Source organism: Colletotrichum costaricense (genome assembly GCF_030867565.1).
Source record: "Colletotrichum costaricense strain IMI 309622 chromosome Unknown Scaffold_1.1, whole genome shotgun sequence".
In the NCBI taxonomy this organism is placed as follows: Eukaryota; Fungi; Ascomycota; class Sordariomycetes; order Glomerellales; family Glomerellaceae; genus Colletotrichum; species Colletotrichum costaricense.
The window spans coordinates 2,353,623-2,380,856 of record NW_026848230.1 but is presented as its reverse complement, the minus strand read 5'-3'; the positions used below and the strand labels follow the sequence as shown (position 1 = coordinate 2,380,856).

General features: G+C 52.8%; 12 protein-coding genes across 12 annotated transcripts; 6 read left to right on the top strand and 6 right to left on the bottom strand.

Annotated features, from left to right (window-relative positions):
• Positions 1-272: 272 nt before the first annotated feature.
• CCOS01_00847 (glycolipid 2-alpha-mannosyltransferase) lies at positions 273-1,633 on the top strand (the record flags this gene model as incomplete). The annotated part of the gene is made up of 4 exons (XM_060449043.1): positions 273-417; positions 482-742; positions 797-1,415; positions 1,477-1,633. The coding sequence occupies 4 exons, from the start codon at positions 273-275 to the stop codon at positions 1,631-1,633; spliced, it is 1,182 nt and encodes a 393-aa protein (XP_060320481.1).
• Positions 1,634-1,894: 261 nt separating this feature from the next.
• Positions 1,895-3,093, bottom strand: CCOS01_00846 (WD domain-containing protein; the record flags this gene model as incomplete). The annotated part of the gene is made up of 2 exons (XM_060449042.1): positions 1,895-2,949; positions 3,048-3,093. 2 exons carry the CDS (start codon positions 3,091-3,093, stop codon positions 1,895-1,897), a joined length of 1,101 nt encoding a protein of 366 aa, XP_060320480.1.
• Positions 3,094-3,698: 605 nt separating this feature from the next.
• Positions 3,699-5,338, bottom strand: CCOS01_00845 (uncharacterized protein; the record flags this gene model as incomplete). The annotated part of the gene is made up of 4 exons (XM_060449041.1): positions 3,699-3,944; positions 3,997-4,970; positions 5,028-5,060; positions 5,107-5,338. The coding sequence occupies 4 exons, from the start codon at positions 5,336-5,338 to the stop codon at positions 3,699-3,701; spliced, it is 1,485 nt and encodes a 494-aa protein (XP_060320479.1).
• Positions 5,339-6,649: 1,311 nt separating this feature from the next.
• On the bottom strand, positions 6,650-7,780 carry CCOS01_00844 (HemK family methyltransferase; the record flags this gene model as incomplete). Its single annotated transcript, XM_060449040.1, has 2 exons — positions 6,650-7,705; positions 7,766-7,780. 2 exons carry the CDS (start codon positions 7,778-7,780, stop codon positions 6,650-6,652), a joined length of 1,071 nt encoding a protein of 356 aa, XP_060320478.1.
• Positions 7,781-8,525: 745 nt separating this feature from the next.
• CCOS01_00843 (uncharacterized protein) lies at positions 8,526-8,846 on the top strand (the record flags this gene model as incomplete). Its single annotated transcript, XM_060449039.1, has 1 exon — positions 8,526-8,846. One exon carries the CDS (start codon positions 8,526-8,528, stop codon positions 8,844-8,846), a length of 321 nt encoding a protein of 106 aa, XP_060320477.1.
• Positions 8,847-9,443: 597 nt separating this feature from the next.
• On the bottom strand, positions 9,444-10,859 carry CCOS01_00842 (uncharacterized protein; the record flags this gene model as incomplete). Its single annotated transcript, XM_060449038.1, has 1 exon — positions 9,444-10,859. The coding sequence occupies one exon, from the start codon at positions 10,857-10,859 to the stop codon at positions 9,444-9,446; it is 1,416 nt and encodes a 471-aa protein (XP_060320476.1).
• Positions 10,860-11,329: 470 nt separating this feature from the next.
• Positions 11,330-15,319, bottom strand: CCOS01_00841 (amino acid permease; the record flags this gene model as incomplete). The annotated part of the gene is made up of 4 exons (XM_060449037.1): positions 11,330-12,981; positions 13,030-14,038; positions 14,094-15,079; positions 15,145-15,319. The coding sequence occupies 4 exons, from the start codon at positions 15,317-15,319 to the stop codon at positions 11,330-11,332; spliced, it is 3,822 nt and encodes a 1,273-aa protein (XP_060320475.1).
• Positions 15,320-16,882: 1,563 nt separating this feature from the next.
• On the top strand, positions 16,883-17,020 carry CCOS01_00840 (uncharacterized protein; the record flags this gene model as incomplete). Its single annotated transcript, XM_060449036.1, has 1 exon — positions 16,883-17,020. The coding sequence occupies one exon, from the start codon at positions 16,883-16,885 to the stop codon at positions 17,018-17,020; it is 138 nt and encodes a 45-aa protein (XP_060320474.1).
• Positions 17,021-18,295: 1,275 nt separating this feature from the next.
• Positions 18,296-22,296, top strand: CCOS01_00839 (transmembrane amino acid transporter; the record flags this gene model as incomplete). The annotated part of the gene is made up of 5 exons (XM_060449035.1): positions 18,296-20,401; positions 20,467-20,639; positions 21,821-21,879; positions 21,942-22,052; positions 22,106-22,296. The coding sequence occupies 5 exons, from the start codon at positions 18,296-18,298 to the stop codon at positions 22,294-22,296; spliced, it is 2,640 nt and encodes an 879-aa protein (XP_060320473.1).
• Positions 22,297-22,735: 439 nt separating this feature from the next.
• On the bottom strand, positions 22,736-23,261 carry CCOS01_00838 (U6 snRNA-associated Sm-like protein LSm5; the record flags this gene model as incomplete). Its single annotated transcript, XM_060449034.1, has 6 exons — positions 22,736-22,771; positions 22,834-22,897; positions 22,948-22,975; positions 23,034-23,072; positions 23,131-23,187; positions 23,237-23,261. 6 exons carry the CDS (start codon positions 23,259-23,261, stop codon positions 22,736-22,738), a joined length of 249 nt encoding a protein of 82 aa, XP_060320472.1.
• A 598-nt stretch (positions 23,262-23,859) lies between these two features.
• Positions 23,860-25,560, top strand: CCOS01_00837 (3'-5' exonuclease; the record flags this gene model as incomplete). Its single annotated transcript, XM_060449033.1, has 2 exons — positions 23,860-24,838; positions 24,887-25,560. 2 exons carry the CDS (start codon positions 23,860-23,862, stop codon positions 25,558-25,560), a joined length of 1,653 nt encoding a protein of 550 aa, XP_060320471.1.
• A 428-nt stretch (positions 25,561-25,988) lies between these two features.
• Positions 25,989-26,363, top strand: CCOS01_00836 (uncharacterized protein; the record flags this gene model as incomplete). Its single annotated transcript, XM_060449032.1, has 1 exon — positions 25,989-26,363. One exon carries the CDS (start codon positions 25,989-25,991, stop codon positions 26,361-26,363), a length of 375 nt encoding a protein of 124 aa, XP_060320470.1.
• Positions 26,364-27,234: the final 871 nt, after the last annotated feature.

Below are 27,234 nucleotides of genomic sequence, written 5' to 3'. Positions count from 1 at the left end.
GATTTTTTACGCGTCACTCTTCAATCTGGCCTAGTGGTCAACAAATCTCCCTTCCACACCACCGAACGGCCCTCAAAAACCGACGGCACGAGCCGCGACCGAGAAATCTCCCACCACTCGATCGACTTCGACGACCTGGCTTTTCCGCTAGCCGTTGACTATTTGCGCAAAAGTCGAACCTGACATCGCTCGACGGCTCGACTTGTCGAGATACCTCCGCCTTCCCACATCATTCCCACGACTGCTAGCTTGCTTCCAATCCATCTGCCAAAATGGCGGTCGCCCGCCCAGTTCGAGCTCTGGCGTTAGCCGCCGTGATGCTTTGGTGCTTCTTCCTTTACCAGATCTTTGGCCCCGAAAGGCCGATAAGCCAGAAGCCAGTGCGCTACGAGAATGGACGGGACCCCAACTTGGATCGTGAGTTGCGCCTGCAATTACTACAGTCATCGCATAGATCGCTGACGACAATATCCGTGCACAGCTACCGGTGAACCTCAAGGTGTTCTGACATATGTCTCCGACAAATATGCCCCCGGCATCGAAGACTCCGCTCGCATCAATGCCACATTGTTGGCGCTGGTCAGAAACGAGGAATTAGATGGAATGATTCAGTCAATGGCCGATCTCGAGAGAACCTGGAACCATAAGTTCAACTACCCATGGACGTTCTTCAATGAGGTTCCCTTCAGCGATGAGTTCAAGAGAAGGACTCAGGCGGCCACCAAGGCTGAGTGCAGATACGGTAAGCTTTTGCGACGATTCCTTACGCAATTCTCGCGCTAATCAAACTTGTTAGAACTCATCCCTAAAGAGCACTGGGAGATGCCTTCTTGGATCAACAAAGACCTGTACGAAGAGTCCGTCAAGATCCTCAAGGAAAACGACATTCAGTACGCCGATAAGGTTTCGTACCACTCCATGTGCCGCTGGAACAGTGGCATGTTTTATAGGCACCCTGCCTTGCAGCACACCAAGTACTACTGGCGTGTCGAGCCTAAGGTCCATTTCTTTTGCGACGTTGACTACGATGTCTTCCGCTACATGCAGGACAACAACAAGACATATGGTTTCACCGTCAACCTGTACGACGCGCCCAAGTCCATCCCAACGTTGTGGCCCGAGACTAGAAAGTTCCTCGCGCAGCACCCCGAATACCTCCACGAGAACAACGCCATGGACTGGCTCACCGACAAGGCTGGTCGTCCCGAGAACAACGTTGATGCGAATGGCTACTCTACCTGTCACTTCTGGAGCAACTTTGAGATTGCCGACATTGACTTCTGGAGGAGCCAAGCGTATGAGGACTACTTCCAGCATCTGGACCGCGCTGGGGGTTTCTTCTACGAAAGATGGGGCGATGCTCCTGTCCACAGCATTGCTTTGGGCCTTTTCGAGGACAAGTCCAAGATTCACTGGTACGTTTTGCCAAGCCTCACGAAGCTCCATACGGAAGATCAGTCAACTAACATGCACCAGGTTCCGCGACATCGGATACCAGCACATTCCCTTCTTCAACTGCCCCAACTCGAACAAGTGCAAGGGCTGCGTAACAGGCCGCTTCACTGATGGCGAGGCCTGGCTGCACAAGGACGACTGCCGCCCGAACTGGTTCAAGTATGTCGGCATGGACTAATCAACCGAAGTGGTTTCAAAGCACGATTGCTGTTCTATGTAATTTTTGGTTGGCACCGATTGGGGATTTCCAGGGAAGCATCTGGGTACATTGGTGTTGGGCGTCTGCGGAACATCCACTTGTGTGTGTAGAGTACCACGGGGTCAGAGACGGACATGACTCTGTATGATTTGGAACATTTTGTTAGATACGTGAACGTCCGGAATGACGATACCTCATCACTGTTGCGATTATATCATAGCGATGCATCATATATGACTTCTAGAGTGAACCAAAGACAGTAGCTATCCCTGACGTGCCACCGACGCAGAACTGATCTCCCCATCCATCGGCCCTCCAGGCCATGCAGCTGATGACGTTGCTCCTCTCCTTCTCCTTGCCATCTTTACCTAGCATTCTCTTCTTGGGCTCGAAGCCCTCTGGGCACGGCACCCGGACCGTTGCAACCAGCTTGCCCGTCAAGAGGTCCCATGCCCATATCTTGCCGTCACCGTTCAAACCCGAAGGTCCCGTGCCGGCTGTAAGCTCATCGCCTGCAATGACATATTTTTCCTTGCTACCGAGGACGGCCTGCACGCGCAACTCCTCGTTTCTCCATCCGTCATCGGCGTACGTCTTCAGGCACGTCCCGCTCTCCCGGTCCATCAGCCGGATTTTGCTGTCCAACGATCCGACCAACATGGCTTTGCCGTCCCGCGTGAGCTTGAGACTCGTCACGCTCGCCCCAATGACATCCGTCACGCAACGTCCCATCCGGACATCGTAGCTCCTCACCCTCCCGTCAACGCTGCCCGCAATGACCTCCGCGTCCCTCACCGCGAGCGCCGTGATGGCGTCCTTGGCCTCGTCCAAGACCTGGATGGGCTTTGCCGAGTTGGATTTGGCGTCCCATACGCGCACGCTCGTGTCGAAGCCCCCGGAAATGACGAGCGAGTCCCCGTCGCCGGCGAACGAGACGCAGTTGACGCGCGCCGTGTGACCGTGCGCGTTGCCGCCGAAGCGGCGGATCGTCTTGGCTGTGGCGACGTCCCAGAGGAAGGCGGCGCGGTCGCCGCCGACGGAGGCGAACCGCTCGTTGTCAGAGGAGACGGAGAGGTCGAGGACCTCGTAGCCGTGGGCTGTGTAGGTCTGAATGAGGCGGGCTTCGGGGACGGCGGGCTTGGTGGTTCCCGGCGTCTTGCTGCTGTTGATGGCTGAGCCGTAGCGCTGGGGCTGGTTGTGAGATGCCGGGTTGTAGAGCCTGATGTTGCGGTCCGCTGAACCGGTGAGGATGTATGTTCCTGGCGATGCTGAATATGAGACAGCATGAACGGGTCCTACTTGAAGTCAGCCTCTGATCCTTGTAAACTGCCGAGGAAGTCGACTCTTGTCTTTTATTGGCCTATGAGTTTAATGGCCAAACGACGCAACTCACCATTCGAGCCCAGCAAGTGAGCGACCGGTCTGTCAGGAAACGACATCTTGAAAGGTCGGCAATGTGCCCATCACCGTGTATATCTGACCAGAAGACTACAATTTTTCATTTCTCGACGAAATTCAAGATTCAAATCACGATGCGTCCATGTTTGCTCCCTCTTGCTATAGAGGAGGATTGATGATCTTGCAGTGCCAGTGAATAAGTGTTTGTCTGTGTGGATCGCTTTATTGCATATTCGGTACCCACAGAGACAGCTTCGAATGATTCTCACATCGCGAGCACTCACAGTCTTATCACTGACAGCTAAGAAATGCTGGTGAAGACTTGGAATATCACATAACAGCAGATTCCGTTGAAGGCAAGGTCTTTTGGTCCACGGCTTATCCTTAATTCGGCATCGCGCCGGTTGGCGTGAGGATAGGCTTCAAGAACGACGCTAAGCTTCGCCTTTGTATCAATGGCCGGTTGGCCCAATGGCAAGGCGTCTGACTACGACTAAATGTGTTATCAGGAGATTCTGGGTTCGACCCCCAGGCTGGTCAATTTCTTTTGCGTTTCGGCGCCATGAAGCAGCTACATCTTATTTTTTTGTCTTCTTATCATCATCGTTGGCTCATCTTCATCCTGGGCAAGATGCTTTTTGCACTGTCATGCTCTTTGACAAAGCAAGAAGCGCGCAATCGACGTCCGCCGTGATACCCTCGTCAAATCCTCTGCCACATTCATGGTGCCCTTGATGTTTTGGCCACTCATTGAGGACGAAGAAGACTGTGATGCAGGACGCAGCTTGAGCTCTTCCAGTGCCTCTGCTAGCCGTTGGATAGCTATGGGCATATATTCCCTTTTGTCGGTGTAGACCAATCTGAAGCAGCCCGGAACCGTCGATAGGGAGAGCTATGTGAATGTCAATCATCTCATTACAGTTTAGTCGACATGAAAGACCTACTTCTCCAGGACTGAGAAAGACACCTGCTTCATGCAAAAGATATCGACAGAGTCTCATCTCGCGGCTTCCGTCGCGTTCAGCCGAATGCTCACCGTGATCCAACCAAGCCGTCAGCTTGATGAAGATGAACACCCCACTGTTTGCCGGCACGAATGGAATTCCGCTCTCCTTCAAGAACTGCGTGGTCAACCTATACTGCGCCTCGAGTCGTTCACGGTAGATCTTAAGATGTCTACCGACGGCTTCCTCGTCAAGCAAGAAGTGCGTGAAGAATGCAGTCGAGAAAGTCGAAACCCATGTAAACAGCACTAACCTCCTCAGAGAACGCCAGAGGAGCTCGTTCCGCGTCACGAGGAATCCGAGCCGCAGACCGCCGCAGCCAAAGTCTTTGCTTGCGCCGTACATGCAGTGGATGTTCTCAGCGAGCACACCGCGAGGTGGATCATCCTGTATGCTTAGCACGGAGGTGAATAGGGGAAGCGCCTGTCCATCTGCGTCCGTTGTGCCGGCAAAGGTCGACATGGCGTAGATCTCGTCGGATAGAAGGTGCATGTTCTTTTGTCCGCAGAATCTCGCAATCTCGACAAGGGAAGTGCTTGGGTAGGTCCGGCCGCAGGGGTTGCTCGGGTTACAGAGGAGGAGGGCCTTGGGGACAATACCGTCTGCCAGAGCTGCGACGTAGGCTCTGGACATTGCTTCAATGAGCAAAGGGGCAGACTTCTCGTCGAACTGGCTCTCAATGGGCTCGGGGTTGGCCTTGATTAGGCTGACGCCTGCTCTGGCGCACAGATCGTGGGGAAACATCATGTAAGTTGGAGTGATGACCATGATGCCCTCGCCTGGATCGCACATTCCGAATGCCATCATGTCTATGAGTGAGGTCACGCCGTTGGTCACCAGTATGTCAACGGATGTGACTGACCGCGCAGGACCGAAATAGCGATTCACAAAGCTACTCATTGCATCGGCTAGCTCTATCGACCTATTATTAGCAAATAGTATAAAGGCCTTGGAATATACTTAATACTCACCTTTCGGTCCCATAACATCACCGTATCGAGTTGCTGTAAGATCATGTCAGTTCAAACTCTCGACCAGACTACAAGCTACTCATGCCTTTCACAAAATCGTAAGCCTTGGAAAATCGGTCCATCTCTTCTGCCAGAACATCGCCCATCAAACCATTGATGGCACCGGAGAGGTCAATGACTCCATCAGGGCACGTAGCTGGGTCGTACTGCGGGAGTTTACTGGCTTCATTTTCCAAGTCGATGAAGCCTCCGGACTCCAAATTTGCCAAGGCTCGCGAGGATGGCTTGACAACGTGCTTTCCGGATGCCATGTTTTGGGAAACACTCAATCATTGATGTGAGTGCGATCCGGAGTCGAAGCATATACCCCGCCCGAAGCTGATGTCGGATAAGATACGGTGCCTCCGATCTGATTCGGCGTGATGAGATAGCCGAAATCTTGATCCTGGCACTCTACCTTGATTCGTCTCCATAGTCGAAGAGTCTCCTCGCCCGTGAAATGGTGTGCCCATGTATCAGATTGTCACGAGAAACTCACGTTGCTACAGCAATCATGTGAAGCTGGATATCGAGATCAATCCGATCATCCTGGAAGAGGTTCATTTTCCAGGCTGCAGTTCTCCCACGCCTTCACTTTTTACTATCAATCCAAGTCGCAAGGAACCTCAGACGCCGTCAATCAGGACAGGAGCTGATCTACGTTTCTAGCATTCCACTCATCACATCTGGACCCTTTCCCGCTGCCGCTCCGGCCTCATTCCAAAGAACCACGGCATGGCGCAGTCTCTTGGTGTGGCTTGCAAGGGAAGACCCCTTTCATTTGATTCTCTAGCTTTCACGCGCAATTCGAAATCTCAGGAACAACCCGGATCGTTGGGTGCGAAGGGCGCCGACGGCTGCACACGCGCAACCGACCGTTGATGATCAAGCTCATGGCTGGAACGTTTCTTTACGCCATCTGGACCCCGCTTGTCTGATCCCAATCACTTGAGGCGCACAGGGTCCAGCTGAACCGTGGGCAGCAGAGACACGATGTCTCTGTGTAATCAGACTGGAAACACCTCCGATTCCTCGCGGGAAATAACTTCATCGCCGTTGCTTCCCTTGTTTCATGACACAGGTTCAGGTGCCTCGTCTCCTTCAATAAAGCTGTCAGTTGTGAACCGCAAAGACGGGAGTGAGCCAGCTGAGGCACGCATGTAGAAGCGCCCTGAGGAGAGGTCCAGCGGTTACAGACGTTGGGCCCGCTGAGCGACTGCTAAAGATTAGGGGGTCTCAGGCGCTAAACCGGCAGAAACCCCACCCTCAATCGCGAAACGATCCTTAGATCGTCACCAGACTTAAGCTTCCATCAATAACCACTGGCCCAGATCGTCTAGTTGGTTAGGATGATACGTTGTGGTTCTTCTATACAGCGATCCGTGTTGACGGCGGTTCGAATCCGCCTCTGGGCAGTAATCTTTTGCTTTTGCCACACATCATCCTTATGAAGTCGAAAATGGTGATTTTGACTACTCTGTGCCGTATTATTTGTTCTCTTGCAATATTGCAAGCGCCTGACATATTCTGATGTGGGATGGTATTTTAAATGCGTATATATCCAAGCTTTTTGAAACTCAGTCTCATAGACGAATCAGGACTGATCGAACATTCCCGCTGCCCTTGACAGTAATCATCTCCCTATCGACATGGAATGAACTCACTTCATCTTCTTCGGGCGATAAGTCTGGCCAGTCCCTCCAGAGCTCGCACAAAGCATGCCTCGTAAAGTCATTGCGTCTGACGAGCTTGACAACCCTAAGAGCCTGTTCCTCATCTCCCACCTCGAATAGTAAGACTCGCGTCCGTAGCCGACTTCCAATGTCGAGCAATCTGGCGTAAAAGACGTCGGCATGATCACACCCCTCATACGTAGGCACCATCTCCCCCGGCACGAGCGCGAGCTTCGGCTCGTACTTTCGCACAGAGTAGCCCATCTGGCCCTGACCATAGGTCCAAATCTTGCGTGATATGTACGGCGGGTTTGATATCAGTACATCGCATCGTTGAAGCGACTGCATATCAGCCTCCTGGAAGACGTCTGCTTTTCGGAAAGTCACCTCCTTGTCGGGAGACGGCGGTATTAGTGAATTTGTAGCCATGTTGCGCCGCAAATTTTCTCGCGAGAGATTGACAGCGATGGGCGAGACATCAACGCCCGCGACGCTAAGCTTCTTGGCCCATCGTGTAAGACGCTCGTACAGCGCGAGCGCGATACACCCAGTGCCCGTACAAAAGTCCACGACCCGCAGCTCTCTGTTCTCGAAACCAGGCAGCTGGCCAAGCGTGATCATGTCGGCCAGATGGATCGCGTACGCCTCCGTCTCGGCGCGCGGGGCGAGCACGCCGGGCCGGCACTTGATGTCGAGTGCTCCGAAGGGCTGGGAGCCGAGGACGTACTGCAGGGGCACGCCGCGGCCGCGTTTTGCGCAGAGGCGTGCGACGCGGGCTTCTTGCTCATCTTGGCTGGGCAGAAGCGCTCTTGATGACGGCTGCCTACCGCTGCTTGCGACGTGCGACCTGATCCAGCGAAGCTCGGTCACCGCGGAGGGTACATCGCGGCACGCCGGCAGGAGGACGGCGGCATGGGGTGAGATGGCGTGGGCGCGGCGGAAGAGGCAGGGCGGTAGGCGAGGCATCTACCGCGGTGCGCGCACGCTTACTTTCTGTGTGTTTCTTCTCTCCGGCCGCTGACTCACTGCATTGCGCGTCATGAGGGGAAAGGATGACTAGATGGCGTGAGGAAGTTCGTGGATGAGATGAAGTTTGTGTGAGGAAGACGAAAGGGTAAACCAGGTATGAGGTGAAAGTTTTGGGGGAGCTTGGGAGCTTGGAGCTTGGGCCACACCGAGCCGCATACACCGCGGGAGATCGAGCTTATTGAAGCCATCGTCGGTGCATTGGAGGCCTGGATAGTGGAAGAAGCAATGGTCTTTCTGATGAAATATGTTAAGAGTTCCAAGCTTCCAGGTGTATTTAGTATGTACGGGTAACCAGTGTCTTATTTCACTCTTGTCGGCGGGCGGAATGAACAGAACCCGACTGTCTCCCGTGCCTGACTTGAATTAACACGACTCTCAACCATGATGGTTCTAGATTCTGCAGCCGCACGGGATTACTAGATTGCCTCACACTCCCCATCGGTTCCGTCAAGGTTGTAGAATCATATCCTCAGGGTTCACTAATGGCTATCTTGGTCTCCAAACTAGACACAGCTTCCACTTCCTCTGAAGACTCTTCCTGTCGGCATACTTCAGGAAAGCACCTAGTTTTCTACAATCCATCCTATTTTCCTCCTTCAATCCAATAACTTCTCATCAAACTCTTGCTATCAAGTCACCAAACCACACATCGCCGGATCAAATCACACCATACCTCAGCTCCAAACAAAAATCACTCAACTCTCAGAAAAAACGAAATAAGCAAAAACCCAACTCACAACCAAACCCCTCCGACAAAATGCACATAAGACTCCACCACTTCGTCCTCCTCCTCGCAGCCCTTCTCTTCCTCGTCGACCACGCCGACGCAAACCGCTCCTATTACACCTGGTACCGCAGAAGGTGCTGCAACCAACCGGAGCGGAAACTGTGCAGAGAGGCCCTCGTCCGCTGGAGGTATTGCAACGACGCTGCCCGCAGGGGCGGCCTTCCGCCGGGCCCGTGCATCTGGACCCAGCAGTGGTGGGAAAGGGCTCACCATGCCTGCAGGCCCGGTATCGAGGGCCCTACGGACTGGGTTGATCCCGATAAGCCTGTTCTCCCCCAGGTCGAATATTAGAAGTGAAAACATCGATCTTTTCTTGTTTTAGGGGGGGGGGGGAGGGGAATGTCCAAGAATACGACGATGGAATCAATCGTGTCACTCTATTCGGTTCCGTCATAATGGGGATTCGAAAATGGGGGGTTTCCTCGACCGAGCGAGTTGGAAGGATGTTGGTATCGCTTAGGGGCTAGAGACATCGCCTCGTAGTACCCAAAGTCAAGGGATGGAGGCATCCCAAGGTGCTCTTGTTAGGTGCGGTATTTCGACTCTCAGTCTCCGTCGCGATGTATGGAGCTCCTGTACTTAGCCTATTAGCGCGGTTCGGTCAGTTTTCATCTAAGTTGTTAGCCCAAGGGAGTTGAGTGATGTCATGTGACACGAACATTGCAGAGACATCGATAATATTGAAGCATCAGGGCGACCCAAAAGGTAATAAATCATAAAGGCTTTCTTTTTGTTCCGAAATAACGAGTGGGTAATCGCGACTAAATCTCAAATTCGTACAATACTGTTACAATGTCTCAAACCCCTGAAAGGTGATTGAGATATCATCCCATCCGTAAAACTCCCCAAATCCGAATGGGCGAAATAAGTAACGTCGAAGAAAAACCTTTACACCTCCGTAACCGTGATATTCATGACGTTGTTCTTGTAATCCTTGATAAAACTCTCGTAGCGCGGATAAACCTCCTCATCGTCGACCCGAAGCCGGTCTTTTTGACCCTCGTTCCCTTCCTCCTTTTCTTCTTCTTCGTCGCCGACTTCTTGCTCCTCCTTCTCGATGGCGTCGATATCCTCCTCTTCCTCTACCTTAGTCTCATCTCCTTCCTCATCGCCGTCCGAATAGTCATCCCAGAAATTCCCATCCTCAAAGTAGTAATCCGCCCACTCGCCGTAGACCTCCGGCTCAGGTTGCTGTTGTTGCTGCTGTCCCCCCTCGGAATCCTCTTCCGGCCGCGCTTCTGGTAGCCACGACTGGAATCTTGATATCGGGGCCCCTGTATTGAGGATCGTATCTTTGGAAGAGCGCCATGAGTACTTCCGCGGCACCGGCTCAGGGCTTATGTTCATCTGGTGAACAATGTGATCTGAAGGCGGAGGCGTCATCGGTTCGGATGTCGCCCGTAGACGAGGGTCCGTGAACGGTGTAGCAGGCCGATCTTTCACTGGCGTCAGAAGGGGAGGCGAGTATGAGCCAACAGACTCGTCCCCGACGACAGTGGGTGACAGCGCCTCGGAGGATGAGCGGACAGTAACTCGCTGAGGGCATGGCGAGTCCATGTCTCTCGACGAGAAGAGGGACTCGATGCTGTCATCGGACCAGCGAGATGTATTGGCTTTTGGCGTGTGAAAGCTTAGCCTTGATTGACTGCGGGGCACAGTCGGCGGTGGAGAGAGGGGGGCAACACCGACGGCCACTGTAAGACCGCATCGGGGCTTTTCTTCGACGTCCCCTGCGTCACTAACACTGGGTGTGCTGGTGTGGTATGATCGCCGTGATGCCATCGTCGACTTGGTCGAGCTTCTGCCCACTTCCACAACCTTGGCCGGGCCGGAGGAATTTGTTCTCGCGAGACGAGCTTCCTCCAAGTGCACACTTTCGACCCTCACGCTCCGCAGATACCTACGGTCCTCGGCCTCCTGCTCGTCCGGGTACGGCCACATCTTGAGGCCCGTCTTGACGCCTCCCCTCTTGTGTTCTTCTTGTCTCTGCAAAGACATAAGGAATGCCATGCACTGTTCGTCATTCGGGATGGCCCGTTTTGATATCGGTCGTTCCGGCCTGTCAGGCGTATGTATAATTCGAAATGACGAGTCCTCGTCGAGAAGCTTTGGCGGTAGCGTTCTGGGTGATTTGGGTGATAGAGGGAATCTCGGCGATTTGGGTGAAAGTGGAAACCTTGGCGACTTTGGGGATTTGGGTGACTTTGGTGATTTAGGAGACGTCATGAGGTTCTTTATCTTGAGGCCTTTCAGGTACGGCGACAATTGCGTGGTCCAAGTCGATTTCCTTCCATGATCATTCATGTTGACTGTTTGAGGGATTGTCCATGAGGAAGGCAATGCCGGCGGGGTTGGGTGTTTAATGTCCATGGCTTCAAAAGAGGCTTCCATGAAAACCACTCCTCTTGACAGACATCCGAGGTAGGGGAAGAAAAACCTGGATGGCGAGAGTTCAAGCTGCTTATGCACCGTCGAGGGAAACTCTTTGTAAAGGCTGCAGGCGAAAGCCCATCATGGTGGTCCGGTCGCTGGCAGACAAAGAATGCTTAGTTGAATAGCTTCTCATTTCGGCCAAAGACACTGAGGAATGTGGCCGGCCCCAAAAGAGTTTACCACCACATTCCTTTGTTCCGGGTGATGATCCCCGACATAAGCCGCCGACACGCTGGAAAAAAAATAAACGCCAAAGTATGAATTAACCCCCGCGTGGTTTGACCTTATCATGGATGTTCTCCCTCGCAGGATTTGAGACATTGCCCCACCACGAGTTCAGACTATAGCCCAACCGTGACAGTCATGTTATTACTCAGGACCAACATGACGGGAGGGAGCTCGTGGCAGAGGACTTCAACGTCCGATAGATACTGCACGCTCGCCAGCTCATCCTGGCAAGTCCCCTCCGTGGGCACGGGCAACGTGGTGAACATGACGGCTGTATCTTTGCTGTTTTGCCGCATCAGCTCATTGAGGATGACATGCTGCGCTCGCGATGGCAAATCGTTGAACGAGAGCGAGATGCCTTGCGTCGAGTAGGGCGAGCCGGGCCCGTCTGCGTCGGGTCTCGAGTCTAATCTGTAGCGTCCCACAAGTTCCGCCATGTTCATGTGGACGTCGCCTAGATCTGCAGTAGACGCGACCGAAGCTTTGCGTGATCTGCACGAGAGTTCCGCAAACGTACTATTCGGCTCGAACTCTTCAGCCGCCGTCACCGTCATCTCGGGCACAGGCCGACTGGAGAACCGTCCTGCAGAGGACTGTCTTGAGAATGCGGGTTGTTCCGCCCGCGGCGTCTCTTCCTCGGTGGTGTCTGCAAACATGATTGTCGGACCAGACGCACCCTCCACATCGGTTCTGGTCTCCGGCATTGGACGACTTGAGAACCTCACTGCTGATGATTGTCGAGAGAGCGTTGGTCTCGTTGCTGGGGTTGCTTTCCCTGATACACTTCCCGAGGTCGCATCGTAAGTGTTGATACCCGCCGACCGAAACCCGCCCATGGAACGAGCAGATATGTTTCGATCAAGCACAGGTCGTTCCAGCGGAGTTGGAGGCGCTGACACGTTTTCGACCCTTCCCACGTGGCTTGGGCCCGCCTGACCTTCAGAACGAGCTTGTGACACCATCGTGCCGTATGATGCTGCCGGTGCAGCGCTCTTATTCGATTTGCTCCTTTTTTGTTTCGATGGACTCGTGAGTAGGTCGTCGCTCTGGCTTCGCCCTCGTCCTCGCCCAAGTAACAACGGCCGCCTGGGAGCGTCGACCTCTGGCATCTCGTCCTCGCTGTAGTCACTGCTGCCAGGTTCAAATTCAGAATCGGAATCAAGGCAAGATGGTTGTTGTTCTTGATCACTCATCTCACCGTCGGAGCCAGAGGCGTCTTCAAAAACCTCATCTCCCAAGTGAGACGTATGAATTCCAACACTGACGCCAAGGCGGGACAACCTCGAAACCGTCGGCTTCCTGGGCAGTTCCCCAAAGTGCACCAGACTTGGTCGCCGTCCACTTTCAATATCGTCCAGTGATACATGCGGGTTGAACACGCCAGGCCGCCCTGCGGTTGACTCGATGATATTCGCGAAAGACGTAAGCTCTTCGGTTGAGTTCAGATTTGGCTCACGGCCTCGGAACCTCTGCAGGTCGTCCCACCACTCTTCATCCTTTAGTATATCGTGGACCATAATCTGAGACTCGAGGTCGTTACTTTGGCCGTTGATGATCAGCTCATACGTATTGAGGTGTCCGGAAGCCAGCCAAAACACGATGACCTCGGCCTCGATCCTCAGCTTATCTAGCAAGGCCTTGACTCGCGCCCTTTCTTCTTCCACTTCACTTTCGTACTCCACAAACACCATGACGCGAATATTGTATACTTTGTGCCATGTCGGAACGCTGTAGAGGATATAGCCTAGTTGGAGAATCAAGGTATCTGCAAATGTATCAGCGAAATTCGTATTGAAACAACAATCCTGCTCACATGTGTCGAAGTTGGTTGTCAAGACACTTTTCCCATCTGACAGAACTTCTGCCGACATTTGTATCGGCCAGAGATCGAGATGTTTCTTGACGTTGGCTTTGTCCTTGCGCGGCGTTTCCAGATTTTCAAAGCCTTTGCCAATTGCGACATTCAGTTTGTACCTCAGAGCGAGATCTTCCAACATAGTCATGTAATTGGTCACACTCATCATGCCCTCTGTCTTCATCACATCCGTAGGCAGCATGCCTTCCATCAGACGCGCTGATGTGTCGCCTCGTCTCCTGCGTGAAGGCCTCTCTTTGGCTTTGGCCTGAGGGCGGGCGTTCATGTTCGACGAGCTCGGTGCTTTCGGAACCTGGAAAGAAGGTCGAGAATCTCGTAGCTCGTCCATGTTGTAGAATCCTATGACAGCAATATTTGGCCGCATGCCCCCTAGCCCAGCCGATAGAATCAAGTTTCGGATACCCCAGGTGATGGTTGGGGACATTGTAAGCTGCACGAAGGCCTTGATACGGGAGAACTCCGAGATGTACTTTGTCCATGCTGCCTGTTGAAGTCTGGCTTCGTGAACGCCGCTAGTGAAATCGTCCGTCACAATGACGTGGCCGAGAATATAGAGACCGCCTTTCTTTACGGAGTTGCAGAATTGAATCAGTCGAGTTTGGCTCCTAGGATTGTTGATGAGCAGAATGATTTGGGGCCTCCAAAACTTGATATGCTCCGGCCGCAATCGCAGCAAGTACTTTCTCACTTGGTGGTAGATGAGATTTTGCGAGACGTCGCCCCATCGCTTTGGTGGGCTGAGATAGTGAATCAGGGAAAAGAGAAAGATGAGCAAGCAGACTGCAGTAGCCGCATAAGTCTGGTCGATGAAGAACATGGCCGCTGCAGACATGATGCTGCCAGCAAAAGCTGTCTCCCAACTGAAGAACTTGAATGCAGGCCGAAAGTTGGGAGCTGATCCTATCTTGAGTAGGAAACATGCCAGGTTCATGACGAAGAAGGTCATCTGCTCTCTGTTAGTCCCAAACAGCTTCGTCTAGAACGAGTAAGCGGGTGCTCACCTGATAGCCCATGGAGATTAAAGTCGCAATCTGATTCAAATTGGCGAACATGGCGATCTGGGCAAGCACATATGTGAGGATAATGGCTTGAATTGGTTCATCAGCCCTCTTCGTTCCTTTCGAAAATGGCAGCAGACCGGGCAGCAACTTGTCTCTGGCCAGGGCTTGCATGAGCTTGGCAGCACCAATGAGTCCCATCACGGCGGAGAAGAAGGTGACGGCACACTCTCCTGCAAGGATCAAAGGTGGGGACAAGCTCGTGACCGATATAATGTTTGTGTTGTTGAGAAATGAAGCATGCGTTGTGGTGGAAGCCATGGAGAAGACTACAACCAGGTACGCAATGAAGGTGGTCATCATCGCCCAGAGAGTTCCCTTCGGGATGTCTTTGCTAGGATTTACCAGATCTCCAGACATTGAAGCCCCTGCGAAGATTCCTGACGTGGCTGGGAACAGGATGGCAAAGACCTCTCGAAAAGTTTCAAATCCTTTGAAAGACTCGCTTTTTGTATGGGGAGCAAAGTTGTCCACCAACGTCTCGATACTAAAGCCGGTGAATCGTACACCAAGTCCATCATCTCGAAAGGGAGACTTAAACGCGGAAGATATCGGAATGCTTATAATGGCGAGACTCAATATGACAAGCAGCGCATTGCTAGCCTTGGCAAATATGCCGCTCCCGGCCAAGCACAATCCAGCACAGAGCAGCAAAGCCAAGGTTTGGAGCATGTAGACAGTCCAGTAGCCTTGGGGAAAAGACCCCCCGACGTTCAGCTTTATGCAGTCAATGAGACCAACAACATTGAGAGCGGTATTGAGGACCTGAGCGAGGTAGAAGAGCATCCCGATGGAACCGCCAAACTCAGGGCCAAGAGACCGCGAGATTACGTAGTAGGCGCCTCCGCCCTTGACTTCGCCATTTGAAGCTATAGCAGACAGAGAGAGCGTTGTCAAGAAGTCTACAAGATAAGCCGTAACGAGTAGTCCTGCGGATTTTTCGTTAGTGTAGGCTTAGACGGAGTGAGCGCGTCTGTGTTAGTAGCTGACGAACCAAGCATGCCCAAAAGCCCAACTTGACCAAGAATCCAGCCGAAACGGAGAAACATGAGAATGCTGAAGATATTGAGACAGACGGGGATATAGACCCCCGAAACTGCACCCAACTTGGCCTTGGTACTGGTCTGCTCCATGCTGGAGAGACTCGGTCGTCTGTCGTCGCCGCCCATAGTGAAGGTCGGAAAAGGGGGTCCGGTCGCAGTCAACAGGTCGAACCGGATCTCTTCCCGGATAAGGGGACAGGGGAATGCGCCACCTCCACGATCGTTTTCCTCGGTGCCGAACCACAGTGAAGAGCCGACACGACAAAGATTTGACGAACTTCAGTGACGGAGATGGGATGGTTGCTCGTTCGGTCAAGAACAACTTAACGGTGTGGGAGCGCAGCGCATAGGTATATACGTTTGAGTCCCCGCCCTTAATCGCACCAGTGTGTAATGTTGGACTGGGCTGGCTAATCAACCCCCCAGTGCGTCCAAGTGTAGTTGAACGATGGCTTGCGGCGCGGCGGCGGTGATCACGGCGACCAGTAAGAGAATGGCCTGGTTGGGACGGCGGGCCGCACAGGCACCCAACTGGCCCGGCGCATGTCTCGCGTCTTTCTCGTCGTCTCGTTTTCAGGGTTCACCGTTCTGCGAGCCAGGGATATCTGGGGCGATCCAATGCAAGCCTCTCCAATACCCCGCGTGCCGATTGGAAAGCTGCGATATGCTCCAGCCGGTCGCGCCGTGTTTGTTGGTGGTCCACTCACACAAACAAGCACCAAAGTCTGGGAAATGCAGTGAGATGCAGCACAAGAGGCCGAAGCAGGAGGACGAAACGACGTCATCCAGCAGCGAAGGACAGATCGGACAGGTCAGTCGCCAATGCGTGACAAGCGGTCACTGTGGTGGCACTGTGGGTTGTGCAGAGCCGTTTTCTCGTGTCCAAGGATCTGTGAGGAGGGGTAGTAACTAGTAGGGTATCCTGCAGAATCGAGATGCGATTTCTTTGGAATCCCCTATGATATCCCGTAGTGTAAGGTACCTGTGATTAGGTAGCTTCTGGACGTTGTCGGTTGGGGGTACGTCGCCCGCTTTGCCCGATCCCCCACGAGCCTCGAGAGAGCTTCCATGCCACAGATAGATAGAGACAGGCGTGGTAGGGCGATGGGCATGGCATCACAGGCCAACAAGAATAGCGTCAAGTGTCAAATGCCTGGCATCTGCCAGCCATCTGGCTCGACATTCCATCTGATGCTGGCGTGGCAGGGTTCGACCTCCAAAATAGAAAACAAGAGACCAGTCGGTTGACTCAGGCGCATGACAGCGGTAAGCCGGAGATTCCAATGGGATGGGCCGGATTGGCCGCTGGTACCGCGAAATTCGAACGAGTACCTAGTCACCAGTGTGGCTTTGCCGCTTATCAGCCAGCAGCATGGGATTGTCAGTGTGGGAGTGTCGAGTATCTCTGCTTCATGACTCGATGATGGGGTTTCAATGCCGGAGGTGAAGGGTTGGTGAAGTGAACCTGAGGGCGAAGAGTGCAGGCGCACGGGATGCGAAATCAGCGATGCACCACACCCAGACAGACACCAGGTACCGCTACATGCGCGGGCTCATTCGAGTCTTGAGGTGAGGTGCTGTTCACCTACCTGACAATTCTGGCCAAGGGAGGTAAGAGGTGGAGAGCTGCCGAAAAGCACCCGCCGCGGGGCTCCAAAACACGTTCATACGCAGCCCGCGCCAGGATTAATGAGCGCGCTAGCCCCCCACTCTCTCTCCCATTTCACCGTGCCACCGTCAGAGCAAGAGGAACAAGTGAGGCGGGATGTGCATGCAGCCAATGACACCTGTTCGCTTATTGTGGCGGTCGAGCTGTGCCTTACCTAAGCTGGTAAGATGCGATGGGAACCTTGGTTTTTTTGGTAGTGTGCGCTGGCAGCAAGACGAAATACTCGGCTCATTTCTAGTAAAAACTGTAGGTCGTATCCATTATGAGGCGTTTGGGAAGTCTCGAAGTGACCGGAGGATGGCCGATCATTGGAAGGAAAGACACATATCCCAGAGATTTTCGCCGTGCTGTTTTGCTGTGCTGAATCAGACATGCGATTGACGGTCAATACCAGCCAGTCCGATGGCCAGAAGCAGAGGTCCTGGCGTAGGTAGTAGGTACAGTCGAATCTGCGGTTCCCGGTCAAAGTGTTCAAGATATTACATAAGGAAAAAGTCAGAGATGAGAGCAGAAACAGAGGGAATGGAATAAGACGAGAAAAAATGATCGGAATCACCCAAGTAGACTATGTATTGTTGTTGTACCTAGGGAACTCGAGACAGCGCTGCAGCCATGTAGATAAGTAGATGATGCATTCGCATCTCATCGTTGGTGGCTGGAGCTTACCAGCTGTGACATGGAGTAGCACAGCGACGTGATTATTCAAGAGTACCGTTACCAAGCACTGAAAACCTAGGAGACCTCGTAACCCATGTCTGAGAGACTGAGACAAGACCTCACCTGGAGGCTGGGGCAGCGCAGAGCGGCTAACACAGGCACAACATTGCCTTGCAGGTTCAGTACCAAGCATGGTCAGCATGCCCGGAGGGTGGAGCGAGGAACCCGAGAGAGCTCCTGGGTGCTACCTTAGGCTGTCGGTTGTCATAGCCCGACGGGTTTCGGCAGCGCAGCCACAGCTCCCGACACCACCCAGGGCCTGCTACAGCGTATGAGCCTACAGGGCAGGGCAGGCTGCCGCCAGGTAGCGCTACCTACCCGACGCTATCTGTGTGAGCCACAGACTCTCCAGACCTGCCAGATTAGGTCACCCGACCCGCTTGGAAGCGGCGTCCTTATCACGGGTTCCCAGTAGCAACAGCTTCGAACGCACATCCCCCCAAGCCGTGCGCTGCAATTGATCTCGTCAGCTGTCTTACAACTGAGTCCAGGTAAACTCTCCCCGTACTTGAATCGAACCTACGTCTTCTCCATCATCTAGCTCTCCTTCTCTTCCCGGTTCCGTCCCATCTCATCTTCTCCCGCCCATGACACCTCGCTAACTTTGTTGTCTGTTGTTGATCCAGTTCGGAATCTGCAACGCTGTGGTTGGAGGCTCCTCGATATACCGAATACCGGCATTCGATAGTCCGCGACCGGTTTCATTAGGCACCATCATGGCATCTCCTTCGAGAGATCCCCTCAGCATTCCCAGGGCCGACTCCCCGTCCCGACAATTCGGCTCTCTACCTCGAGCAGACGCCACCGCTCGCCTGGCATCGCCCGTACCCTCGCAGCAATATGGCACTCCCCAGGCCGGCCGCTTCGTCGGGAGCTCAAGTAGGCTAGGCGATGCCAGCGAGACGGCAAGTCTCGCTCCTCTTGCCGGAGCTGCTCCTTCAAGCGTTCAAGGTCCCGGTGTCTCGGCTCTCGCCGCCGCCTTGTCCAACTCGCTAGGGACATCTCCACCGAGGCATGGCACACCACCGGTGCGCTCTGCCACCCCTCCGGCACGACCTCTTTCCCCTGCTGCTGCCGGCGCTCAGCTTTCGAGCACGCCCATGACCAACTATGGATCTTTCGACTCTCGTTCGCGAAACGCCGGTGCTGGCGCCTACGAAGACCCCGAGATTGTCAAGAGGCATTTGGTCCAGCCCACCGACGCTGCTTCTGAAGAGTCTAGCATGCGTGATGGTGTGAAGGGCAAGCAGGCCGTGAACGCCGACGCCGACACCGGACTGAACGAGGACGAGTTTTCGAGTTTGCAGCTACAAGGCGGAGACGTGACTCGAGGCATTTACAAGTGGACCGAAGAGGCAGAAGCCCGTAGCAAGATGCAGCGCAGCAAGAGTTTCAGCGTTTCGCGTCCGGATCCCGAGACTGATATTCTTGATATCAATACAATCAAAGTTCCCGGAGGTTTCCGTCGCAACTACCTCCGTAGAGCGGCAAGAAGCCCCTCCACGGCCAGAGATGGTGGTGAGCGCGGCGAGGCTAGCGAAGCTCCCCAGCCTCGGCTGCTGACGTCCAGCTTCCTCGAGTTCCTCTCGATATATGGTCACTTCGCAGGTGAAGAGTTGGAGGAAGACGACGAGGCCCTACGACCCGGCGAATACTTCTCCTCAGGCGAGGACATGTACGAAAGCGACGACGAAAGCGATGACGACAGAGAGCCTATGGAAGACAGCGCGCTGTTGACACCGTCGCGCCACAGAAGGAGACGCAAGCAGCGTGGCGGCAGTGGAAAGAACAGTCCCATGAGTGCGGCGCTGCTTCTGCTCAAGTCGTTCGTTGGTACGGGAGTTCTCTTCTTGCCTCGCGCTTATCTGAACGGTGGTATGGTCTTCAGCAACGCTGTCTTGCTTGGGGTTGCAGCGCTGAGCTACTACTGCTTCGTTCTATTGGTCACGACTCGTCTCAAGGTCGACGGATCTTTTGGTGATCTTGGCGGCATTCTTTATGGCAAGTGGATGAGGGCGACTATCCTATCGTCTATTGTTATAAGCCAGATCGGGTTCGTGGCGGCGTACATGGTCTTTACGTCAGAAAATCTGCAGGCCGTTATTCTAGCGGTATCGGACTGCAAATCCAACATCGCTGTCAAGTGGTTGATCCTCTTGCAGGTGCTTGTCTTCCTGCCATTCTCCCTCTTGCGAGACATCGAGAAGCTGAGTTTTACTGCTCTGATCGCAGACGCCTTCATTCTACTTGGTCTTGCATACCTGCTATACTACGACATCCTCACCTTGGCCACCAATGGTATCGCGGACATCATCCAGTTCAACCGCAACGACTGGACCTTGTTCATAGGCACGGCAATCTTTACGTTTGAAGGAATTGGCCTCATCATCCCTATTCAGGAGTCGATGAAGAACCCCAGCAAGTTCCCTCGTGTCATGTTGGCGGTCATGATCATCATCTCGGTCATCTTCATCGGCATGGGTGCCATCTCCTACGCCGCCTACGGGTCCAAGACCGAGACTGTGGTGCTCCTCAACATGCCCCAAGACAACAAGGCTGTCAACAGTGTCCAGTTCCTTTACTCCATCGCCATTATGCTGTCAATTCCTCTGCAGCTTTTCCCCGCTATCAAGATTACCGAGAATGCGTTGTTCACCAAGAGCGGAAAGTACAATCCCTACATCAAGTGGCAGAAGAACCTCTACCGCTTTTTCTTTGTCATTCTTTGCGCCGTCATCGCATGGGGTGGTGCGGATGATCTTGACAAGTTCGTTGCCCTCGTCGGTAATTTTGCTTGCATTCCACTTGTCTACATCTACCCGGTGAGTACAATCATGCACATGACCTAATTTGTCAATATAGAATCTGACTGCTAACCCTCAAATAGCCCCTGCTTCATTACAAGGCCGTTGCGAGAAACAGGCTCTGGAAGATTTCTGATATCATACTCTGCATCTTTGGCTTCGTCGCTATGGCTTATACCACAACCTTGACTGTTTACAGCTGGGCTGGTGGCTCCGATGGTGCTAAACCTCCGGCATACTGCGACCGCAGGGGGAAGTAAATCGGCACAAAGCGCCTGAGGGAAACGCATGCGACTGCATTTTTTAATTGTCATTCAGTGCTGTCTGAAAAGCGTTGGGTAATCATTGCATGGATTCCAGCGGGTTCTTCAAGGGTTTTGGACAGCATCGGCCGGTCGTCAATGAGCATGGGCTTGTACATAGACTGAAGAACAAGAGGCTCATCGCCACGTTTATAGTTCTGTATGTGAATACGTAGCAGTGGTTTTGAATCAACTTATCCTTCAACTCCTTTCGAAAATCATCTGAGGACATAGAGGCCAAGAAAACGAAAATTTCTCATGGCTTAGCGAGTTTCAATCTAATCTATTGAGGTGAAATGAAGATCAAGGAAGACGTGGAAGGTCGTAATAGCTTATGCACCGCCACATTTGTACATCTGTGGCGCAGCCTAAATCTCTAGGACCCACTACCTAGGACTCCAGCCCATCTTTACTGAGAAGGAGCCTGAGCTTCACCACGTCCAACTCACTCACCAGCATCTCTCATACCCCGGCTGAACTCTCAAATTCAATCACATTACCAACCAAAAGGTAGTCATCAATTCCTCGTCATGAAAGAACGTTCCACTAACCATAATAGAGTCTCACTTCGGTATTCTGCGTTCAGTTATCTCCAACTACGCATTGTCTTCAGCTTTGTCCTCAAAGTCTCGTTACAACCGACTCCACCCTCCCCTTTACTATCACGAATCACCAAGATGAACGCGCCTGATCGGTGAGACAATCTTCACGCTTTTGTTGTGTGAGATTTGGAGGGAGTCTATGTCTGCCTGGTCGGAAGACGGACTCGAAACGGCTTCACCTTGTTATGATTCCCTTCAGGCTTCCCTTCCCGTCACCCTTCCCGTCACCCTCGAGGAGGTGGCCATGGTCTTCTCCTGGTTTCCTTGCCGGGCTCTGCCAGAGGCTCCTTCGCAAGGCACGGAACTACGTCTTTAAATCTCTATCCTGCATTTCAACATTGCTCCTGTTTTTCCACGCACATAAACCATCGCATCACTGCTTTATCAGGCATATCAAAGACTCCCAGACTCCAGAACCACCCTCTCTCAACGCATCTGAGCCACATCATGTCTTCCCAATCTGAGAACCTTCCTCCTCGGCGCGTCTCTTTGCGAGTAAACGGAACCCGGAAATTGAACTAACTCTTTCATAGTTTCGAGCTCTTCCTGCTCGGTGAAGGCGAGAAGAAGATCGAGGAGAATGTCTTCTCTGGTACGATTTGTACACCCTTCAACCATTTTCCTAGCCATTCGGCCAAGCTAAACGCCTCCCAGGAATGTCCAACACGTCCGACTTCGTCATCAAGAAGGAGGACCACACTCTTGGCAACCTCCTGTCCGAGCACCTGAAGATGCACAAGAACGTCCTCATGGCGGGCTACAAGAGTAAGGCGCATTGCCCTCCAACCAGCGTCACGCATACTAAATCTTTGTCACAGTCGCGCATCCAAACGTTCCCGAGATGTTCATTCGAGTCCAGACAGACGGCACGATCACCGCCAAGGAAGCCTTGGTACAGGTCATCAAGAAGCTCATGCAGGACTTGTCCCACCTCAGTCGCGAGTTTACTCGCGAGTTCGAGCTTCGTCGCATGGTCGAGGCCGGCCGTTCGAATCAGCAGGGCCAGTAAGGCGGACATACGAGACGATGGTTTACATCTCGCGTGGGATTTTTCCTCTGGGCGTTAGGCGGATAAGGTCATTACGGAATAACGGTCTGATACCGAAGTTTGGCATGGGGAATCGTCATATTGGTTTTCGCATTCCGGGCTGAGATAGGGCCTCGGATTAGAAAAAGTTGATCATTGCGCATTACGTCGTCAATTTCGCGATGCTCTGAAAGGCTCCCTACGTGACATTTTTTATGTGTATGCCCAGTCCCTTGAAGCCCTCTTTGGTGCTGTCTCCTTGGGTAGCGAGTCAACGCCTTCAGCCGTCATGGCATTGCTCGTACCACCCCTGGTGCCTCCCTCATGCCATCCTTTAGGTTATAGAAATCATGAACCTAGTCTATCTATGATCTTGAAGAGCGGCTGCCTCTGCTCAAATGCGACCCTTGTCCAAACTTCTTCATGCGGTCACCGGACCCTCTCCTCCAGGAATGAGCTGCTCATCATCAGTCTCTCTCCTCCCCTCTCTTAGAAAACCCAATAGGAAACGTGACGTACCATGCAAATGTTGTTGCCGTTCAGCAGGATCTTGGGAAGCTTTGTGTGGTTGCCAGAGTAGTCGCTAGGCCGTAGTTAGCAGGGGTATACGTTTCCGTCAAAACGGCCACATACAATTCTGTCACGTCCTCCAACACCATGTCTGTTTTCTCGTTAGATATTTCCAGTCATGGGTAGCGCAACATTCAAGATTTACTTACTGACGTAGTCATCGAAACCCAGGAGCGTGCCGCTGAATTCTGCCATCATTTGAGTCAGCAGATCAGGTTCACTCGAGCCCTTGATGGTCAGCTGTACCCTTGTCACCCTTCATAACAACCCAGATCCTCGATCCAACACATTTGTCGATAAGTTCTATCTTCGTCAGCTTCGACGATCTGCATTCATGGGCTTGTCCACTCACCCAGAGGGAGCAGTTGCGACGCCATTTTGCCGCTTAAATCTTTGAATCTGGTGGAGATTCTGAAATCTTCACGTTTGAAGTCTCCTTATAGGGGTTCCGCAGGGATTAAAGTCGTCGAACGAAATGATGGTCGTTTTGATACACCAAACGAAGGTTCTTTACCTGACCAAAACGTCGCTGTTCAAGATGGACGTCGTGCACTTAGGCCGGAGGGGTGAGCGTAACGGCCCATGTCAGGTGACTGCGCGATGAGCTGTGAATGACTAAGCCACATCACCGGAGCTCCCAGCTGTCGTTGCCGCCAACTGGGCGCGTACAAAGCCTACTCCGTACTTTAATTGAACCCCTCCATCACCCACGACGCGTCTGCCTGAAGAATCCCGTTCTTCACTTTGTCGCGCCAATGCCCGGTGGCAAATATGGCGCTTCACTCCCCCTTCAGATGCACCTGCGAGTAGCGGTGATGAGCTTCCCTAGACGCAGCAGTTCTATTCTATATAATCATCGACTTTTGCCGAGGTCGATGCTGGTCCAAACGTATGAACACCCTTTTCACCGAACTGCAAGCTGCCCTTGGCTTTTTACTGACAGTATCGACGACTCGCAGACGTTCCAAATCAACAATGTATCCTTCTTCCTACGCCAGACTATGGAACCCCATTCGAGGCATCGTCTTCGGCCAAGCGAGTCAGAACGAGACATCCCATCCTCGAGTGGACATGTTGCGTTCTCTCCACACCACGACGCCAGACAACAGCCAGCCCTCAGTCGCGACGAAGCCGAATAACGAGATTATCGACTCTGACAGCGATGACCTGCCTTTCTACACCGCTCCGGAGTACCAGCCCGCGCTAGACAACGTTCCCACTGCCCAGACGCTCCAAGCAGAGACCGCAGGGGGTCCGAAGGAGGGCAAGGCTGAGGCTGAGACGAAGGCGGCTACAGAGCCAGCAGATCCTCCGCAGACAGACTTGGATTTCAAGATCCCTCTGCCGGCATTCCGGAAAGCCCAAGCTGCAAAAGAGAACACGGGAGACTCATTCTGGTCTTACACACTCTTTCGAGGACCATCGGTAGACGGGGCCGAGCAAAAGGTCAAGGTGCACTACTGCAAGACCAAACACACCATGGAGAGAGTATGTCAATACTTTGTGAATGATTCAGTCCTTGGGTTCGACCTCGAGTGGTTCCCGGATGCGAAGAAGACCTCGGGTCCGAAGAAGAATGTTTCCTTGATCCAGGTCGCCAACGAGAGTCGGATCGCTCTATTTCACATTGCCTTATTTCCCACCGACGACTTTGTCGCTCCGACATTTCGGAAGATCATGGAGGACTCGGATGTGCGAAAGGTCGGCGTGAACATCAAGGGTGACTGTACGCGGATACGAAACCATCTGCAGGTCGATACGAGGGGAGTCTTCGAGTTGAGCCATATGTATAAGCTTGTGAAGTACTCAGCAAGTGGCGAAGTGAGACTGATCAACAGGAGGCCTGTACCTCTGGCTACAATGGTCAAGGAACACCTTGGTCTTCCCATGTTCAAGGGGCAGGATGTCCGGTCGAGTGACTGGTCCCAGTCCCTGAACATGGACCAGCTCATGTGTAAGTGTTAGCAGAAACTTTTCTCTACTGCTTGCTAACTCTGCCTAGACTCTGCTTCAGATGCCTATGCCGGCTTTCAACTATTCCATGTTCTCAATGGGAAGCGCAAGAGCCTCGATCCAACTCCGCCGCTCCCGTATAATGCTGAGCTCGGCCTGAACATCCGGCTCGCAGACGGTGTCACCCTCCCAATGGCAGAAGAGAATATTGAACCTCTGGAGGCTGACCCGCGCAACATCTCAGCACCTCTGTCGGCCTCGGAGTGCCAAGCAATCAGAGACAGTCTCGAAGTTGAGGCAGATGGCGAGGGTCAATCAATCGCCGAGAGCGTGAGAGCCGCCAAACTGGCTGCTCCAACCCAGAAGCGCCAAAAGGATGCCAGGGTCGTTGCTGCCGATGAGAAGCTGGCCAGCTACCGGACCACCATCAAATCCCTCCACGCCTCACCTTCCGCCGTACGAGCCTACTTCATCTGGAACGATAACGAGGACCTCACGCCCGAGGCCGTTGCCAAGGTCCTCCGAGACCCGCCGCTCCAGACGAACACGGTCGTGAGCTACATTCTGGAGGCTCTCAAGTTGGAAAAGCTGTCGTTCGACAAGAAGCGGCTGCGAAACGAGATTCTGCACACGCTGCCGAAGGAGGTTCTGCAAGGCAGGTACAAAGCTTTGATGTTGGAGGCTCATAAGCCCGATACTGGGGCCCCTTCTTCGGTTGCGTGAGATGATGCGCAGCTACATTCACGAAGAGGGTAGCATGACGAGTCAGCGAACCAAGAAAAATACGTTGTGTAGTTCAGCATTGGATTCATGCATAATAGAGATACCCGCATTGGTTACATTTCACCTCCCTCCACGAGCATAGTCTTCGCTAGTAATCAGCAGCCCGTGAGAAAACATGTGGACGCGTCAACTCTTTGCCAATCGCCGAGCCGCACGTCAGCCACAGCCGCCCCTGCATGTTTCGAAACATGAATTGCGGCAGAGCTCTTTGATTGGTGCTCTTGTTTTGTCTTCATGATGTCTGCCGTCCATTGTGTATTCCACCGTAACAACACGCACTCGCCCTTGATGAGCTCTCATCCCTATGGCTTCCATTATCGGCACCAAAGACGGACCAGTTCATCAACAAGCACCGTCCGTTGTAGTCGATGGCCGAGCGGTACGAATTCTGGCAAAGAACATATGTTGGCTCACGGTCTTACATAATGCCATGGATAGCTTGTTTTTTTTTTCTTGCGTGCAATAGGTTGCGGGGTCGAGTCGACTTTTTGTTTTGTTTTGAGCCACAGGGATTTACTGTTATTTTTGTCATTTTCTATCTAACCATTTTCTTGGGTCAGTTATTCATGCTCTTGATGCATGTCAGTAAGCTTGTTGTGGTGGGGAGAGGCCCAGTACAGCACACATCATCACACCGGACTTGTACTGTTGACTCCTATTGCCTGGGTGACATGACTTTGGGGTTACACGACATGGGAGACCTACCCCATCGTCGTCGTCGTCGTTGTCATCGTATCGTTTGAATGGGTATTGGACGATATCTCTCGTCACAGCCACAATATTGCGCGACGCGATGATACGTCGTTGACATTGTCTGTCTACGACTGTCGGCGCGTGGTGTGAGGCTTGTGGGCTTGATTTCGTAGCCTCTTTTCTAATTTGCCACATTTCCAAGTCAAGGTATAAGAATAAATGTATATGTGGAACAAAGGATATGTTCGGCCGAGTTTAGAATGCCGTCATTGTCTGTAGAGGGTACATGCGAGATGTAGCAAGCAACATGTTGCGATACGAGATGAACTACACGTGTGGTGGCGAACAGGTTGATGGGGACGGGTTGAGAGCATGGGATACTCATAACTATTTGGCCTCGAGAAAGATACCTCGGTTCCTAAACAGAAGGAAAATCATCTGGGCTGTTATTCTGTCACAAATTATAAACTTCTTCGACGGTTCGTCTCTTGTTGGGGTCTCAGGGAGGTGGAAAGTACAAGAATATCATCAACATACAACATAGTGACGATTGCCAACCGTGGAAGAAGCAGATGCCAAGGAGATTCTGAATATTATAGAGCAGCGATTGCGAGACGATGCTTGTTTAGTACACATGGGTTCAGACGAGCATGTGTTCATGACCTGTTCAGTCACCCTCACAACTATGATGAAGGGGAGTTGATTCAAGTCCTAAGCCAGGCCAGCTCAGATGTCTTTCGCAGTTGGCCACGACTGACATCCGAGGTTGAAAATAACTCGGAATGGCCGAGCGAACAGGCCTCACGGCTTTGCAGCGAGGAAACAAGTTCGACATCATCCCGAATCCGTCGCAGCTTGCGAACGGCCTCCCAAGCAGATCATCATCCGATTGTGGCCCGCCCGATATTTCCTGCTTTTTGA